At 43.0% G+C, this 18,688-nt stretch overlaps 2 protein-coding genes across 2 annotated transcripts in view; both read right to left on the bottom strand.

The window, feature by feature from the left end:
* cpamd8 (C3 and PZP like alpha-2-macroglobulin domain containing 8) overlaps positions 1 to 13,415 on the bottom strand; it is a 46,153-nt gene extending 32,738 nt beyond the window's left edge. The window contains 20 exon segments of the mRNA XM_034584012.1: positions 500 to 642; positions 741 to 902; positions 1,142 to 1,183; positions 1,185 to 1,292; positions 2,789 to 2,964; positions 3,076 to 3,274; positions 3,374 to 3,502; positions 3,608 to 3,778; positions 3,884 to 4,111; positions 4,266 to 4,374; positions 4,565 to 4,649; positions 4,882 to 4,995; positions 5,126 to 5,180; positions 5,668 to 5,685; positions 6,259 to 6,311; positions 7,368 to 7,533; positions 8,214 to 8,236; positions 8,731 to 8,882; positions 12,551 to 12,591; positions 12,593 to 13,415. Coding sequence (XP_034439903.1) covers positions 500 to 642; positions 741 to 902; positions 1,142 to 1,183; positions 1,185 to 1,292; positions 2,789 to 2,964; positions 3,076 to 3,274; positions 3,374 to 3,502; positions 3,608 to 3,778; positions 3,884 to 4,111; positions 4,266 to 4,374; positions 4,565 to 4,649; positions 4,882 to 4,995; positions 5,126 to 5,180; positions 5,668 to 5,685; positions 6,259 to 6,311; positions 7,368 to 7,533; positions 8,214 to 8,236; positions 8,731 to 8,882; positions 12,551 to 12,591; positions 12,593 to 12,637 — 2,219 coding nt within the window. The 5' untranslated portion in view covers positions 12,638 to 13,415.
* Positions 13,416 to 13,587: 172 nt separating this feature from the next.
* sac3d1 (SAC3 domain containing 1) lies at positions 13,588 to 17,695 on the bottom strand. Its single transcript, XM_034584023.1, is given in 10 exon segments — positions 13,588 to 14,662; positions 14,664 to 14,861; positions 14,864 to 14,955; positions 15,182 to 15,314; positions 15,316 to 15,380; positions 15,383 to 15,449; positions 15,451 to 15,465; positions 15,928 to 16,119; positions 16,121 to 16,346; positions 17,579 to 17,695. Coding segments are annotated over 10 exon segments (1,197 nt in total). The 5' UTR covers positions 17,608 to 17,695; the 3' UTR covers positions 13,588 to 14,482.
* Positions 17,696 to 18,688: the final 993 nt, after the last annotated feature.

Genomic DNA, 18,688 nt, shown 5'->3' with positions numbered 1-18,688 from the left:
ACTGACCATCGAGCTGTGTGTGGTCCAGTCTGAGATCACAGCAAACGTTCATCAATAACTTGACTAAACAGCAAATATGTGAACATCAACAACTGAATGAACCTCAACCCAGCTCACTGTTTGTTGAGATTCAGTCACACATAGTTACCTTTGTTGAATGAATTCAAAAACAAATATCTTGCTTCCTATAAATTACTTATCAGTTAATATGAACTTTATTATTATAAACTTTTCTAAAAGCTATAAGTCAGACAGTTCAAAGTAAAAGTACATAAGAAACATAAAAATAAACAAAAACACATACATAAAAAGTAAAAGGCTTTGATTCAAAAGAAGCTACTGACTCAATCTGCTGTACTTCCTCAGGCAGGGTGCTAAAATGCTCTGTCCCCCTTAGTCTTTAGCCGAGAACAGGACAATATTAGGATTTTAAGGCTTCTCAGCGAGGTTAGCTGATGCCCAGAGAGCAGCTATGACATCTCTATATCAGGTGCGTTACCTGGTTGTAGGGCGAGAGTGCATGGCAGCCACTAAGGTGGAGGTGTGCGGCTGAAACGCAGGGACGGCCTCGTCTGTGTACATTCCTCCGCTCTGCCGATGGTTCAAACTCACCACATCTGTCATCACGACCAGCCCTGATTCCTGCGTTGAACATACAGAGCAATACACACACACAACATTATAATTTCTTCATCTGTGTACCGTCGCTGAATGTCCTTCAACTACGTGTTTGTTCTCACTGTAAAAGCAAAGCGTGCGTCCTTGGTGATGTCCCAGTGCCATGGAAACACGGAGGACCGCCTGCGTCTCTTTGACGACAGCCCCGGCCACCAGAAGTGTCCGTCATCTTTAGGAATTCCGAAGGCATCCGACACATCAAAATCTGACAGCTCCTTAAACACCTGCAAAAAGGAAACATATTCATGTCAAGACACACACACACACACAGTCACGGCTCATGGTTACGTATACCTAGTGACGCAGTATATCAGAAAAGTCAACTCCTTTAGATAAAGTGACACAAAACATACATTCATTCTTTCACGATGAGCATTTTCACAGTCAAATTTAACTATAGCTACACTGTAGTTTAATTCTATTTAATTACATCTAATTGAAATTTAGCTATTAAACGACCAACCTTTTCAATGCTGAGCTGGAAGTCGGGCTTCAGCAAGTAAAGAACTTTTATCCACAGTGGCCACACAGACGCATGAGCCCGTCTCTCCCCGCACATGAAGGGTCACTGGGTCGCCTGGCATGGACTCATTAGTTGACAGAGAAACAGACACCTGCAATTCACACAACACAACATACACAGCTGATGGGCATTTTATTTTTTCTTGAGACAAGCATTCATTTAAAAATCACTTTCTCTAAACCACAAAAACAGATTCAACCAATCCAGTGAGTAGGGTTGACATGAACAATTACTACGAACAATTATTGCGAACAATAATTATTTAACGATTGCATATTTGTTTGTTTCTAAGAAAGTTTATGAAAAAACCCTTGGACGGATTTCCTCGAAGGTAGGACATTTTCATTACATGGATCTTGATGAAAACATTCCGACATGTTAATAGGACTGATGTGCAATTTGGTGCAGATCCAAATTAAATCTGGATCTAGTGTGTTAAAAAGTGGCTTAAAAAAAAGGGACTTTTCTACTATTATTTATTTTTAAATGTTTTTCTTTATTACTTAAATTACTCATTGGCTATAAAATGTCAGAAAAGAGTTAAAAGGCCTGTGCAGAATTTCATAGAGCTCAAGTTGACATGTTCAATTAGTTTGATTTGTCTAAATAACTGTCCAATGATCCCCACCTTTAGAAGCTGGAACCAGTGCACTGCAGTTTTCCTGATAAATTACATAAGTGACAGATCAATTTGTAAAATTGCCGTCATTAATTTTCCGCGGATCAAACGTTCATTTAATTTCCTCAATCAAGTCAGCACTTGTTGGCAGCACTTGTGTTTGCAGAGAGGCAATTTGCGTGTCGTCCGGGAACAACATCAGTTCAGTAGTGTTGAGTAAGATATGGTTGGAAAAACAACAGGACGGAGAGAGTGGAAAACTACAGCCTTTGAAAGAGGAGGGATGTGAGAGTCGGCCGTAAACTTTCACCCATCAAAGCTTTTTTCAACAGCCCTGTGGCCACAAATTAGCCCCGTTAATCGGTTCCACTGCCCTCCTTTCACCACTCAGTCACTTGTCATCCTCTGCTGTCACGACCCCACTCATCTGGCTGCGGCCCGCATGGCCTCTGTCTCATCATGCCCTCGCAACCCCACCCTCCACACACACACACACACACACACACACACACCCACACACACACACACACACACACACACACACACACACACACACACACACACACACACACACACACACACACACACACACACACACACACACACACACACACAGGTGTTGTAATGGCATACCAGGGAGCTGTAAATACTTCAGGGAGTTAACTCCACCGAATGCAGGCAGGAACTGGGGGATCTCTCCCAGGCCGACACAGCTGTTTGTTTACAGACATTACACTGTGCACAGAGCTGGTGCACGGATACTTGGGCTCAGCTCCAAAATGTATACAGAGTGCGCACCATTTTCTCCAGGTTTTAATAAATAATATATGAGGCAGTTATTCTTACAATAACAAAAAAAAGGCCATAATTAAGTTTAACATCTCAGCATGTGTTAAAATACCAATAAATATACAGATTTAATACTTTCTGGGTAAATAAAAACAGAATATGTGTCACTGTTTCCAAACCTTGTTCTCAAACTCGGGCTGGATAGGGATCTGCAGGCTGTCTGTGACCCCCTCGCCGTTTTCCCTGACGTAGTAGACCAGCAGGCGGCTGAGGGGCGCCATGCTGTGACTGACAGGGAAACGTAGGTACGTCACACAGCTGTCCACCTCGGCCTGGGAGGAAGAGCCCGCGACACCTGGCAGAGAGATGCGAGGTTAAAGGAAGGTGACCAAAATCCAGAGAATACAATCCAGCGAATAAAGATACAGTTAAAATTGTCGTAATGGGATATGATCCATGTGCTTACTGGAGGCAGAAGGGGGAAGGTCGGTGGTGTGAATGTTTTTATCAAAGGTGACGGTGGCTCTTTTCCCTCTGTGAGAGGCCGTCAGGTTGGCCGGCTGTTGGCCCGACACGATGATGTTGCCCCTGGACGCCACCTCGTAGTGCAGGGTGAAGTTACAGGGACAGGTGGATTTGAGAGCCACTTCTGCCACTTGGCCGATCTACACACACAGAAATATACAACTGTGCTGTAATGACACTGATGGCCCTGTGATGTAACAATGATGCAAAACACACTACACTCGGAGGGCAACACTTACCTTGAGGGAGGTGCTGGGGCTCTGGATCTGGATGTGACACCTGCTGGGAGAGTACCAGCTGCTGATGGACAGGTAGCTGGGCAGATACTGGTCTCCTACTGTCTTTCCATCAATAGATGTTACCTTGGTCTATGGCAAGAAAAGAAAAAAATGTTGTAACTCTTCATAATATTTACTTAAAACGACCTTCTCACTTCACCCTGTGGAAATTACATAAATCTAAAGACCACTGACCTCGAGCCAGACATACTGGGCAGCAGTGGGGATGGACGGGATCTCAAAGGTGGCCTGGCCATCCTTGGAGATCAGTTCACTGGTGTAGATGTTGTCCTTGGGGGTCAGCTCCGCCTTAACACGCACCCTCACCCCATCAGCTGGGCTTCCATCAGGGTAGGTAACCTCGATCTATAAGGAGCGGACAAGACAAATAGACAATCAATAATGACGAGATTGATCGTTATCTGTCAGGTGATAAAAAAAAGTGAGTCAAAGCGGTTCTCGCTGTCTCACCTTCCCTTTGTAAGGCAGACCGGGCTTGAACTGTTTACGTGTGTCCTTCGAGTACTTGATGTCGATGAGCTGTTTGTGGACGGGCGTCGAATCGTCGAACGTGGTTTGCCTGCTGCCGTCTACACTGGTCACTGACGCCCAGATGCTCACCGTGCCCCTGAAGTGATCGGCTACATCCAGGGGCATCATGTCCTTAACGCACAGGCTGAAGTTTGCAGAGCCGTTCATCTGAGAAAAGCACAGGATACACATATTTAGAATTTATAGAACATAGTTATAGTACCAATCATCGATAAATACCTAAAGTCAAAAACTTGTTTCAATACCAGATCTCAAATAAATAAGAGCATTAAGATATCATTGAATAAATAAATGAACAGACCTCCATATTTTTAATCACAGGATGGCCCATCTCATGACGGTAGTAGCCCACTCCATTCACCGTCATATTCACCGTCAACTTCCCCGTCACCGGCTTCCCAAAGGTGTACCTGTACAACATTGACATGTCAGACTGCTACATCTACAGGACAGCCAAGGTCAGTGAACCAAGAAATATAAAAAACAGAGCTGCAGGTAACATCATTTTATGGTTGGTCAGCAAAACAAAAGTCTCCCTTGTGAAATGCTGTTATAGAACATCTGTGCGATATGTTCTCTGATGAATGTTAAGTGACTTACCTGGCCCTGACAGTCGCCTGCTCGCATGAGTTCAGGTCACGGATGTAACGTGGCGGATCTATCATCAACTCAAACTTGGGCATCACTGTGAACAAGGCAGCAGAAGATTACTTTCCAGTTACATTACCTACTTTCATGCTACCCGCATTTTTAAATGTATAAAATTGTATTAAATCCAACCGTTATATACAATAGTAACATAGTAAAACATTCTCGAAACATAGATCATTAGCATATCACTTATAGGTGTTCAAAACACAACTAAGGATGACTGAAAGCACCCACAGTGCAAAAAAACAACACATGCAGGCTCTCACCATATTTCTGCACTTCAAACGACTTGTTATAGGTGTGGCCCTGCACCTCCACAAAGATAAACCACTCTCCAAACACAGGCTGGTCAGACAGAGGGAAACTGGTGTTCACGACCCCTATGGCAGAGAGAAGATAGGAGAGAAACATGTTATTAACAGTAGAAACACAAAGAGAAATCTACAATGAAATATGAACATAGGAGCTAAACTATGACGGTGTCAACACACTTCAGAAGATGTGTCTTACCACAACAGACAGAATTCAGATTCTTCCACTGAACCATCCTGGATCCTCTTGGATCCTGAAAGATCGAATTGGGAGACAAAAACTTTGTTCAGGTTTTACATTTTGCATTAAGGTGCTGAACTATGGCAGGCCTAACAATCATTGACCTGAACTTGACCCGGAGACTTAGCTCCTGTCTCCGACCACTGTTAAAATACCGTCCTCGAGTGAGAAATACGCTGAAGGTACGAAGGTAGTAAACAAAAACATCTACGTGAACAACAACCTGTTATTCAACCCTACAGACGTCTCAGAATGTGAGAAGAGAGACGATAAATTAGCACGGTCAGCAAGTACATAAGAGGGAGAGAGAGAGAAGAGAAGAGGAGTATCTGTTGGTGTTGTTTATCCTTGCACTGTTCCATAGAGCACCCTGTTATCTAGGTGAGCTGCCTGGACTTATGCTCTGTAATCTCCAACTAGTCTGAGAACTCAAATTGCCACTGTCCCCTCCCGGACACGGCTCAGCCAACCCTGGGTGGTCCCTGCCAGCCTCCACTCACCAAAACATACGCCTCAATCTGCAAAAACAGGAGAGAGAGACAAGCACAAGATGTTATGAATTAGATTTGAAAAAAAAAAAAAAAAATCTTTAAAGTCCAGAGGATCCTCTGCTTCACCTCCCCACTCATTCCTTATCCAACAATCATCCATCTGTGAAAGTGAGCGCTGCCCTTTACCAGCAGCAGACCTTTATAGCTGCAAACATCAATAAACCATCTGTCCGCACAGTTGCACAGTATATTTGGAGCCATTGCTAACATTCCAGGAGAAATGACTCTCCCTGAGCTTCTGTAAATAGGTGACTGTACATTTCTCGCTCGCGCTCAGAGAGGACGAAGTTTCTCCTCAGAATTTCACCGATTAGAGACGGAGAAGTTTGTCTGTGTTGTTAAACGATAACAGATTCAGAATTTGTATTTGTTTTTGCACTAAAGAGCTACAGAATTATAGATTTTGCCACAATCCAAATAATTTTTTGTGGAATTTCTTAAATAAATTCTTCTCACATTCATCCAGATTGATGAGTAATGTTTGCAGTGGTTTTTGAGGCATGTTCTATTTTTATTTCCACAGCATAATCTTCCATTTACCTTGTCATTTACTGGCCTCAGGTCGGGGGTGACTGTGTAGATGTTGATCAGCACTAAAGGCAGAAAAAGAACACAATGTTTACATCAGCTCAACACGAGAACCTTGATGCATTTGAACCAGATCAACAAAATTGGTGCAAAGTTATGTCCCAATCAAGACACTGCATAATATCTACAGTAACACATAATCACAGTGCTTATTATATCTGCCAAGGGGGTTATGTTTGTTTGTAAGCAAGATTATACAAAAAACATTGACTTGATTTCCACAAAAGTTATTGGTCGAAAGTGATATGGGTCAGGGAAGAAGATCAGGGGGCAGATCCAGGATGTTTTCTTTAACATTGTAAGATAGGGCGTTTTAGACATTGTCATTGATTTCTTAAAGAGTGATTCATGGGTCTTAATTTAAAATATCTGTCCTGTTTAGGGGACTGATATTTATCAGTATGTACAATTTGGTGCAGCTTGTTTGAATTTAAGGGGACTATTGGGCCTTGGCAGGGGTCTGCCATTCTAGTTCCCATATCGCGGTTACAAGGATGCTGTGACAGTTTTACTTTATCATATTAAGTTGTAAATATAGGAAATATTACATTTTTCTTTGAGTTGAATCAGCTTTTGGAGCAATTAGAATGTGACCAAGTGATTTGAAATGTAATAAATAAGCTGTTAAAACGAGGTAAATTGGATGTAAATGTTGTAAAATGTATGTCCTTAAACTGCTGTTTGGTTTAATTTCCTGTGCGCTTTCTGTGGGATTATATTTAGACACAAATGTTACTGGGCTAAATGACCGGCTTTGGAAAAAGACTGATGGACTGTGGCATTGTGGGTAAGAATTGGCATGGAAGTGGAGAATGGATGTGCAGTCGTAAAGTAAGCGTTTGTCGCTGGACTTTTAGGACAATGTTCGTCTTAAAATGTTTGTTTTCTTGTAGTTTTCAGTGTCAGCCCGAGGAAAGACAGAAAGACTAAAGAAATCTTCAAAGAAATCTGTAAAAAAGCATGGCCACTACTTCATCTGACCTGTGTCACGGATTTCCACTAACCGATCCTCAACTCTCTGAATTTCGACTGACTATCTAGCAGATGCACTGTGTGGGAACCTTTATGTTTGGGTTTGTAGACAGGCTTGTCGGTCTGGATGAAGACAGTCGTGCCCTTGCTCTCCACGGTGACGGTGGTGTAGTTGTGGAAGATGTAGCCGCCCTCGGTGAGGTGACGGTTTCCCCATACCTTCAGGTGGGCCTGGCCTCTGAGCCCATAGGGAACCTGGTGGCACATTCACACACATGAGTGCAAACAGAGGAAGGATCGAGACTGGATTTACCAGAACCTAATTAGGTCAGTGGGGGAAAGGATTGAGTGTTTACTCTAGATGGTTGCATTCTATCAGGAATTATTCCACCGGACTTAAGATTTAAGATTTTTTTCTAGGGAACACAAGCTAACAGAACAACAAGAGAACTACATTTAAACACCAGAGGAAGATGCCAAGCTATAACACTGCTCACTCCACATGACTTTATTTCACGAGAATGAGGGTGGAGGTTACAGGGAGGGGAGAACAGGCAGGGGGGAGAGAGCAAGGGGGAGAGGAGGAGGGAGGCAGAGGGGAAGAATCGAGTCGTGCATACTAGATTATCTATTCCAGCCTTCGGGAGCGGCGGACCATACATGCACGTCAACAGCTGTTGCATATTATATTGAGGCTGTTACCTTACTCCCAATGAATGAGCTGAGACAGATGTTGCATTACAAATAATGTTAGTGTTGATTTGCATGTTGCCTGAGCAATGTGCACACAGCGTTCGAGAGGTTCTCACTACTGTGCAGCTGTCACCGCTAAACAGCGTCGTGCATTTGAAACATCCCTGAGAGCAGCAACGTGCACGTAATGTGGGACACTGCTCAGGAAGCAAATGTAAACCAAGTTGCAGGAGCTGACTCACCTTTAGTTTGATGGTGCCTTTGTCTAAAAGAGAAACAATGAGATTATTTAATGAGGGATATTTTTGCCACATGAATATACATCTCTATTCTCCCATATCAGTGTAATCACCAGTATGATGCTATAAATATTTGCCTGGAGGTTCTCGTCCTGGGTGAGCATGCCATCCAGCTGCAGCCCATCTCCATGCCACTCTAAGGCAGAGCCAGCACCATGTATTAATGGTGCTGTCAAACAAATCACACTCTGTATACACTAAGCGGTTGGTGGGACGAGCTATAACTGAAGCCTCCAATCATAGATAATGTGAATGAGAACTCAGGCTGGTCAGGAGCACACAGTAGGGGGAAGACATTGTGTGGGTTCCTCATATGTTTGTTGCCTGCGTACCTGCCTGTGTGATCTCAACATCCTTCTGAATAAATCACACAAGGCACGGTATCTCACAGCTCGACCTGTTAGTGCAAGTTTTCTCTTCAAAAGTAATAACGCGCTGTAGCTTCAGAATTTCTTCTCACCGAGCACTGAGCCGTGGCCGTGAGCCACCGTCTGCCCCTTCACCGACAGCTGCACCTGGACGCGGGTTTCTGCCTTTGCATTGAAGATGGTTACGCTCACACTCTCCTCCACGCCTGCTCGAAACACAGAGGGTGCAGCAACCAAATAACCCCTGGAACAAGAAGGCAAGGTGGAGAGAGAAGGATGGAGAAAGCAAAAAAAGAAGGGAAGGAGAGAAGAGGATACGAGGGTGAACAGAGGAGGAGAAACAAAAGGGAGAGGTCAGCGGTCAGAGAAGGACATTTGACAGGAAGAGGGTAAACATATGATGGATGTGGATTTTGGTTTTTTTCCCAGAAAGGATACGGATGTGGGCCACTTCGGGCAATGCTACAGGACTTCTGGCCTTCTTGTGGCCACATTTTTTGGCATTTCTTTTGGCAAACATGTGTTACTCCAGGCGAGGTGTAATCTGGATGTGGACCTAAATTGGCTCATGTGGTAAATGGTTGAAGATGGCCAGAATAGCAGAAAACAAATTCGGGACCTTTGGTTGACACACAGTATTGCTCACTTGTGGCAAACAGGATGCACGCACACGACAACGGCACATACAAACAGGGACATACCACATGGATCTGTGTGGGGAGATCAGGTTTAATTGCAACAGTTACCAGGGACACGTTACCTGTCGGCCAATGAGCTTTCTGCCCCGAGTGTTTTCTTTGGGTGGTCTGGCACCTCTGACAGAACCCTCAGTGTCTGTTTTTGAAAACTAACGACTGAGATTCCACACAGTCGCTCTGACATTTAATTGAGGGAAGGAGCCTGTCACTGAGGTCACGGAGCAAAGGTCATTCTTTGATGATTATAAAAAAAAAAAAGTCTGGGGAGAAAAGGCCCACTTTAACTTTTATTTGGGGGAAAGAAGAATATGCCATCTGGCACAGAGCGGCATGTAGCTCAGGTAACAGAGGTAAAAAAATAGGAGCTCTTGTTAGGGATGGTGCTGCACAACCAGCTTGATGGAGTAGATGATAAAAGTGATCATCATTCACTTACTTCTATTATTTGTGAGCATGTACTGATTTGACTAAAGTAAAAACCAAATCTGTTATGCCACCCACATGTTGCAGGCGTACCTGAACCAATCTAACTCTAAGTACCTCTGTGTTTGATCAAACCACTTCTGTCCCAGTCACACCGACTCCACTTCTTAAAGGCAAACAGGCCCGCTCACCCGCTGAAGAACTTAACCGAAGATCACACAAATTAGGAGTGAGCAAAAGCCTCGAGCACAAACCCAATTGCATGCCTGAAAGATCAGGTGGTTGGCATTACAGCAGTGCTGCATTACAGCCAGAGGCAACTGCAGTTCCTGAGAGGGAGAGAAAGAGAGTCAGGAGAAAATCCCCTGGAAAATAAGGCTTCGGGAAAAAAAAGGAAGATAATACGAGGAAATTGACTCTGTGCGTTTGATCTACAGTGAGGTTTAACCAGCTCTCGGATGAGTCCGGATCAGGTGGTGGAGACCATGCTTATTTCAGTCACATGGCCCTGATGTGCTCAAGTTCTCATTGTTTTTGCCCAACTTTTGTCCTCAGCTGAGAGCCGCTGCTCGCTGCCTGAGAAGGATTTATGTTCTCCTTTGTAGGTGAAGTCCTAAACAGTCAGCTCTTTGCTTTTTTTTTTTAGTTCGGTCACATGGTTTTATGTTCTTAGCCCTTCTGCCCAAAATTCACCCTTAAGCTGAGAGTTGGTTAATACATGACAACAATGTGAGCTCTCTTTTGTAGATCAAGCATTTATGAGTAAATTGGTATTTTGGGGGTTTATTTCCTACATTGAGCTGCATTCTTTACCTCCTTTACCCCCTTGGGCAACCTGGAAGAATTCTTTACAATTCTTCACTATTAGCAACACATCTCTCAAGGTCAGAATTAAAACAACAGCCGCACAGACGGCATGGGAGAAACAAAACTAAATCTTTTTTTAAATCTGGTTTGTGGGAATAATCCTAATATAATGGGGACACTGAGACAACCTGTTCATTTTGAGTTAATATTTGTCTTTTTAAATAATAATCAAGTCGGTGGGCAGTTAATCTCAACAAATCATTTATATTCAGTGTATGTCAGTAAACTTACTGCACTGAAAAAGAATTATTTGAAAGCGGTTGCACAAAACTAATTTATCTGAATCAAGAATATATATATATTATATATTCCTACGTTTACTGTACATATATTTTGTACTTATTATTTTTATTTAATTAAATAACATATGTAGGGTTCAATAACATTAAAATCTGTTAAATGAGCCATATTGAATTGGTTAGGTTTAGGGTTACCATTTCTACCACTGAAGCAGTCATACATGTATGACTGCTTCAGTGGTAGCATTAGCTCAAGTTTGACAATAAACTCTTGAATCTTGAATGTCTGACTGCTCACAAGTGTGCTCACCAATCCAATACCATGTGTGACTGCTCAATGGTCCAATAACCTGTACGACTGCTCACTAGTCCAACAACATGTATGACCAATCACTAGTCCAACAACATGTATGACCAATCACTAGTCCAACAACATGTATGACCAATCACTAGTCCAACAACATGTATGACCAATCACTAGTCCAACAACATGTATGACTGCTCACTAGTCCAACAACATGTATGACCAATCACTAGTCCAACAACATGTAAGACCGCTCCACTAGTCCAACAACATGTAAGACTGCTCACGAGTCTGCCTCACTAGTCCAAAACATGTATGACTGCTCACTAGTTCAATAATATGTATGACTGATCACTAGTCCAACAACATGTATGACCAATCACTAGTCCAACAACATGTATGACTGCTCACTAGTCCAACAACATGTATGACTGATCACTAGTCCAACAACATGTATGACCAATCACTAGTCCAACAACATGTATGACTGCTCACTAGTCCAACAACATGTATGACTGCTCACTAGTTCAACAACATGTATGACTGATCACTAGTCCAACAACATGTATGACTGATCACTAGTTCAATAATATGTATGACTGATCACTAGTCCAACAACATGTATGACCAATCACTAGTCCAACAACATGTATGACTGCTCACTAGTCCAACAACATGTATGACCAATCACTAGTCCAACAACATGTATGACCAATCACTAGTCCAACAACATGTATGACCAATCACTAGTCCAACAACATGTATGACCAATCACTAGTCCAACAACATGTATGACTGCTCACGAGTCTGCTCACTAGTCCGAAAACATGTATGACTGCTCACTAGTTCAATAACATGTATGACTGCTCACTAGTTCAATAACATGTATGACTGCTCACTAGTTCAATAACATGTATGGCTGATCACTAGTCCAACAACATGTATGACTGATCACTAGTCCAACAACATGTATAACCAATCACTAGTCCAACAACATGTATGACTGCTTACTAATCTGCTCAGTAGTTCAATAACATGTTACTGGAATGAGAGGTCTAAAAATAAAACATGCCTGACAATGTGTTGTGATAGTACAATGTCATTACGTGCAATGGCATTAAACTCCTCACATGACAACGTGACAGACAGGGGCATGTGTTTTTATGCAGTAAATATCACAGATCCGCTACAAAGAAGCTCCCTGCACGTATCTTAATGAGATAATCGGGTTGCTATGGCTACAGGTCAGATTAATGAGAGAATCAAACAGTATTTTCCTGCAGGTTTGGATGAGCTGCAGTGAACAGGAGAGACTTGGAGTAGTTACAGTATTGTAGCAAAGCAAACTGCAGGACATGCAACACACCTGGCTTATACTTACTGTCTTTCTTGTGCACAACTGGTGCTCACGTTGCACAGGAAACAAAGTCCAGCAGAGACTCAACGCTGTCAGAGACCAGCGCGACATGTCGTGGCCTCAGTGTGACCGAGATCCTGCGGGTACGAGGGCTCCCTGGTCCTCCGCTCTCCAGGAGGAGGCTGGATCTGTGAGCTCGAGTGAGAAGTTACATGGAAGTTTGAACAGCACCGGTGTGTCCGCGGCTCTCTCACGTCTACGTATCCATTGAGGTTTTGGTTGTAGGTGTGCAGAGAGAGAGAGAGAGAGCGAGAGAGTTTCAGAGTCCCCGGAAACCAAAGATCAGCTTTTTGCAATCATCGCCAAAAAAAACAAAATCAAACTTCCAAGTAAAAAACCCTTTAGTGTGTGTGAGTGTTTTTTTTTCCTTCTAGAGCCCAGAGTACACAGACAGTCCTCTCCCATGTGCCTTCTTCACCCGCCCCGGTTCCGTTCTCATCATATTTCAGCATTACAAATAGAGTAAAAGCGTCCTCCCACTGCAGCGCGCCAAAGAAAAGACTGTATCACAGTAAAGAAAAGTTGGACATGTCCGATCCTTCCTGCTGATCTCCTCTCGATCCTCCGCTTCCTGCAGCAGCAGCAGCAGCGAGTCAGCAGACGATCAGCTGCAGGCTGCGATTCATTCTCTTCCAATGCCTCCTCTCTCTGCACATGGGAGCATGACTAACCCCAGTGTAAGAGGCACAGGACCCTGCAGCTCCTCACAAGTTTACCTGCACATGTCACATACTCTCTGGTCCTCCGCTGCCATCTCTGAAACAATGAGCCACCAGCTGCAGCCGGCTCCTCCTGCACTGGAAAACAACCTCCAACGTCCGCTGCTAAAAAGTGCAACACAACACAAACACTGTTTCAGAGCAGGATTATGTCTGATTTAGCCTCTTATTCCTCCACTAGTTGCATTACGCCCGTAATGCGGACAGACATCTGCTGCCCTCAAGTGGTGGAATAAGCTAAGGTGCAGAGGAACGAGTTCAAATTACAGTGGGAAAAAGGCGTTTTTCTGTTTCATAACAAAATTATTGACATACTCTGAGGTACAGCGTTTTAAGAGTGAATAAAGGCCGATGCACAGTAGTTTCCAGTAGGTTAACTGAAATACTGAATAACACAGTAACATGATAAAAACAATTCACATCTTTCAGGGCCCCAAGTGCTTTACGAGGATACAAAAAAAAACTAAAAAACATTTAGAACCAAGAGAGATCTTAATTTTCTGATTGGTGCCACTCTGGTAAGTATATGGCAAATCCATGGCACAATCAGAATCCTGTCCATAATTTAGTCTTGAACATATATAATCTGGAGAATTTCATTGGTAAAACATAATCAACATTAAGTGTCCTCGAAGGGAGCACCAAGACTGAAATTCAACCAAAGGAAAAGAGTAAAATATGGAGCACCAAATTGTGATGTTTTTTTTTTTATCTGTTGCACACAATTGACAATTGATTGCATTTCTAACTACTTCAGTTTCCCACAAGCAACCACCATGATTGAAGAACTCAGGTTAATCTAGCTTTCACCTTTGAATATCTGCAAAGAACAAACTTTTAAAGGCTATATAAAAGCAACATACCACCTTTGTTTTGTAAGTATAATCCAATTAGAACTTTGCAGACAAATTTTATCTTGTGTGCACAAGATTAAAAAAAAAAAATCACCAAATCAGGACTTTAGGGGCTCCATAGTAAAATACAAAATGTTTAAAATCTTTCTAGCATTGCGTTTCTTGACATTTTTACAGATTTAAAACAGAGGAACAACACATGATGAAATATCTACACATCTGAGAGTGTGTGAAATTTGGTTCAGCTTGATTGAATTTAAGGGGACAGTTGGACCTTACTGGAGGTTTGCACCATTCTAGTTGACCCCCCCCCCCCCCTTGTCTCAAGAACAACCATCAATGATACTCCTGACAGTGAGGTCTCTCTGTTTCTCAGCCACTATGTTGTGATATCGTTTACCAGTGAGGTTTGCCTTGTTCCGCTCATTGAAAGCAGTCTTGGAGAAAACCACTTGGTCGTCCTGGGTAACCTCCACTCCGTAAGACAGGCAGAGCTGGACTGTGGAGCGACTTGTCTAAGAACAAGAGCTGAGCTAGTCTGTGGAGAGGAAAGCGACAGTTGCGGCTGCTGTATCCGTGGCTGAATATGTGCAGCAGATCTCTACGACTTGTCACCCAGGTGCCGGTGGAGCGCAGCAGCTCTGCAGGAAGTTCAAACCTCTGAGCCAATCGGAGCAGACGCACAGGGTTTCGCTCCAGATAAGGCACGGTTTGATAGACAGAGCGAGGCTGATGCGGGGGTTGCTGCGGAGCTGTTCAGGGAGCTCCCATATGTGGCGCGCGGCACGAGATAAACCTGGCAGAGACGAGGAAAAGAGAAAATGATCAGCAAACATGGCTTCTAAACACACTTTTAGGTAACATCCAAAAAAGGACAAAGGAGTAATGAATCTGCAGTGCACAAGAGGAGCAATTAATAATGAATTTGCACTAGCATTTTTATTAATTGCCTCAACAAACATTTAAATATACCAATGCAAAAAAACCCTGTTAAGCATTTAACTTTGCATATAATAACTAACCCAAGTTGTAGAGAAGACCAAGAGCTTGAAACTCCTCCTGGTTCGGATGCTGTTCTGTTCCTGCTTTGTAGCAATCCAGCAGCCAGCTTAGATTCTCCTGTAAGTGTGTGTCGTTGATACGTGGGTCGTAGAGGACGCAGCGGCTCACCACACAGACGATAAGAGGCATAGATGAGGAAACGCACCGTTCGCTCTAAATTAACACACAGTCCGAACCAGACACCCGCTGGATAATCATGTCCTGCTTCACACCACGCAGCCGATCAAAAAACAAAGCCGTACACCTAAAAGATGAAATGATTTAAAAATAAGAAGATATGCATCTATCATTTCAATGAAAATTAACCTACAGCAAAATCAATTGTACAAGCCCTGCATGCTGAAACCCAATTTTAATCAGATTTTTGATTTCAGGACATTTTATGGCCACCACACATTCAGAATTAATAATTTTCATCCAACACATTATGCAGATTACACAGGGAAAGATTGGATGACACAATAACCCATTGTGAGCTATGTGTGTTAAAGCTGACATCTCCACTAGGTTCATGATGTTTCGGCAGAGGCTTACAACAAGCTGTGCTGGAAAACTGCCTGTAAACTCAAACTTCATTGAAGTTTCAACTGATATAAAAGGTTGTGTAAATGATGCCAAACTTTTGGACACTATGTAAACATTCAATTAATATAGGTGACGATACTAAACTGAAGGGACTGCAAAATAGATGTGTAATAATACTAGCCTCAGTCCACGGATGCAGATTGGTGGAAGCAGCGATGTCATCGATAAGGTAACAAACAGTTTTCAGCAACACAGCAGGTGGACGGAGGTCAGTGGGGGTTGTTGCGTCTTGCCAGCTGCTGGTCCTGGAATACTCCTTGACAGCGCGTAAGGGGTCTCCACAGGGCGGTCGATTTGTTTCTGTACCTGCTAAAAATCTCGAAACGGTGCAAGCAGTTCTGTGCCTCACGAACCTGCAGCTCATGAGCAGGGCACATGGTCTGGCAGGTCCCCCTGGGCACCGTCTCTTTCCCCTGCGGCTCATGTCTCTCGCCCCCCTCCTCCCGTCTCACCCAGGCTTTGTCCGGGCCTCGCCGTTGCTCCTGGTTCCTCGGCCTCCACTCTCCTCCTGTCGGTGCATCCCTCCTCTGTGAGTGAGAGCTGTTTGAGGAGGTAAGAAGTAGATGAACATGTGGATTAAACAACACACAGATCTACCATTATGAAAGGGAAAGACCACCAGCTTATCTTATGATGGTCCTCATCAAACCTGGGGTCTTTCCATGTTAAATCATGACACTTTTGAGCAGCACCATCACCAGATCTCATTGAAAGTTTTCATGCTCGTTTTGGTCAATTTTCATGTGTCTGTGATCATAATTAAGGGAGATGTGCTAACAAAGTGTGAATTTTTTTTTTTGGGGGGGGGGGGGGGGGGACTCTGTCACACCGAGAAATGTGGTCCTATCCTTTAAAGCTCTATTCCAGCTCGACATTTATCTTACCAGTATGTTATCCTGGACTTAAAAATAGCTGCACTTATGAGCGATTAGAAAAGAACCATTATAAAATAGGTCCAATGTTCAAAGTTAGCTTATCATGTCAAGATCTTTGGATTTTGAGTTGCTCCTGGAGATTTCATCACTCATCTGAAGTGTCACCACATCACTATCAATCAATCAATCAAATTTTATTTGTATAGCCCATATTCACAAATCACAATTTGTCTCATAGGGCTTTTAACATGGTGTGACATCACTAGTTGTGAACAATGTTGTTGAACAACAGATAGTGATCAGTGTATGGTCAGACACATGGCAAACAACCATTGCACCCCTTTGTTAATGGTTTCCAGTATAGTGGGATACTCCAAACATTTTAAGCTAAAACAGTGACGAGTCTGTGTTCAGGTCAGTTGATAACTCTAAAACCTTTAAAGGACAATCCTTGAAGTGTAGAGAACAATCACCTTTCAACACTAACATTCTTCTAATAGTTATTTTTAATTACTTTTAAAAAACACGAGACACTAAGTTAACGAAATCCCTGTTGAATTGAGCTAAACAGCAAATTATTTTGTCACGTCTGTCATGCTTGGTTAGTAGCTTCCTCATTAGCAGCCGTTAGCATTAAATGTATTGTATAGTGTAGTATGTGGAAGTGTATAGTGATGCTAACCACCTAGCTACCGTTCATGTCTAACCATTAGCCAGAACCGACAGTTAGCTAGCTAGCTAACAAAGACAGATAACGCGTGAATGCCGCTTCCTCCAAATCACACTACGTAGGTTTCATTACGCCAACTGCCAACATGTGACACAACTACTGGCATAGAAAAGTATTTTCTACGAAAAGTCCAGTTAACGCGAAGTAAAACTCATGTTTGTACTCACACGCGACGAGGCGCTCTCCTGCGGTTCATTGGACCTTCAGGCAGGACGTCACTTTCCAGCGTCGTCCAATAAGAAGGAGCCCGTGTTGTTTTGATGTGACGTCATATCCGGGTCTGTGGGCTGACTGTCTATCCCTCTCGTGTGCTGTCTGCAAATCACCGAGCACTTTATTAGGAACACCAAACTAACGTTGGGTTGTTCTTCTCTTTGCTCTCAAAGGGTGTTGGAAATATCCGCTGCACATTCATGATGCAGATCTCCTGTTCCACCACATGGGAATCCACCTGAAGACGCGTGGTGACTGTGGAGGCCTTGAAGTTCACTGAGCCTACTGGGATCTTAGTGAAACCAGTTTGAGACGTCTTTTTACAACTGTGCCCATAAAGGGATGCACATGATCAGCAACAATGTTTAGGAGAGGCAGTGACATTTAAACCATGATTGATTAGTAATAAGGGGCCAGAATTGCCAAGAATCATTTCTTGATTACAACCCTCAGCAGCAGCCTGGATTTTTAACAAGGCTACGGAATGAACCATGGTCTTTCCCTGAGCTCAAACCAGTCCTCTGACTTGATGTTTTATCTTCACTAAACTATTGAGTGCTGTACATGAAAATCCAGCTCTCCAAAAACCAGGCTCTCTGGCACCATCAATAATATCAAAGTCATTTCCCCCCTATGTGATTTTTAATGTGAACATTACCTTTAGCTGCTGACCAGTAGCTGCATTATTGTTTTGTGTTGCACTGTCACATGATAGAATAATCAGGTGTACTGGAGTGTTCCTAGTTAAAGGTTAGGTGAGTGAATAATATTAATACACGAGGCAAAATTTGGCAGAGAAATACATAAATTTGGAATTAATCTTTCTTCCAATTTGTTTTGATTCTTTTCAGTTATCTAGTGAATACACAGTATTGTCCAACAGGTTTAGGTATGTTGTGATACTACATGTTCTTTTCCTAAACAATACCAAAAGGCATCTGATCAGTATCAAATTCATTCCACAGGGTGACAACGTGGGTGTGGCCCCTACCGAGTCCTGATCTCCACATCAGTCATTACAAATGGCAAAGGGTGGCCACACAAACTATTTGGTTAAGGTTTTT

This window comes from Hippoglossus hippoglossus, chromosome 4, assembly GCF_009819705.1.
Source record: "Hippoglossus hippoglossus isolate fHipHip1 chromosome 4, fHipHip1.pri, whole genome shotgun sequence".
NCBI lineage: Eukaryota > Metazoa > Chordata > Actinopteri > Pleuronectiformes > Pleuronectidae > Hippoglossus > Hippoglossus hippoglossus.
The sequence above is the reverse complement of the archived record's forward strand: the minus strand, read 5'-3'. Positions and strand labels throughout refer to the sequence as shown.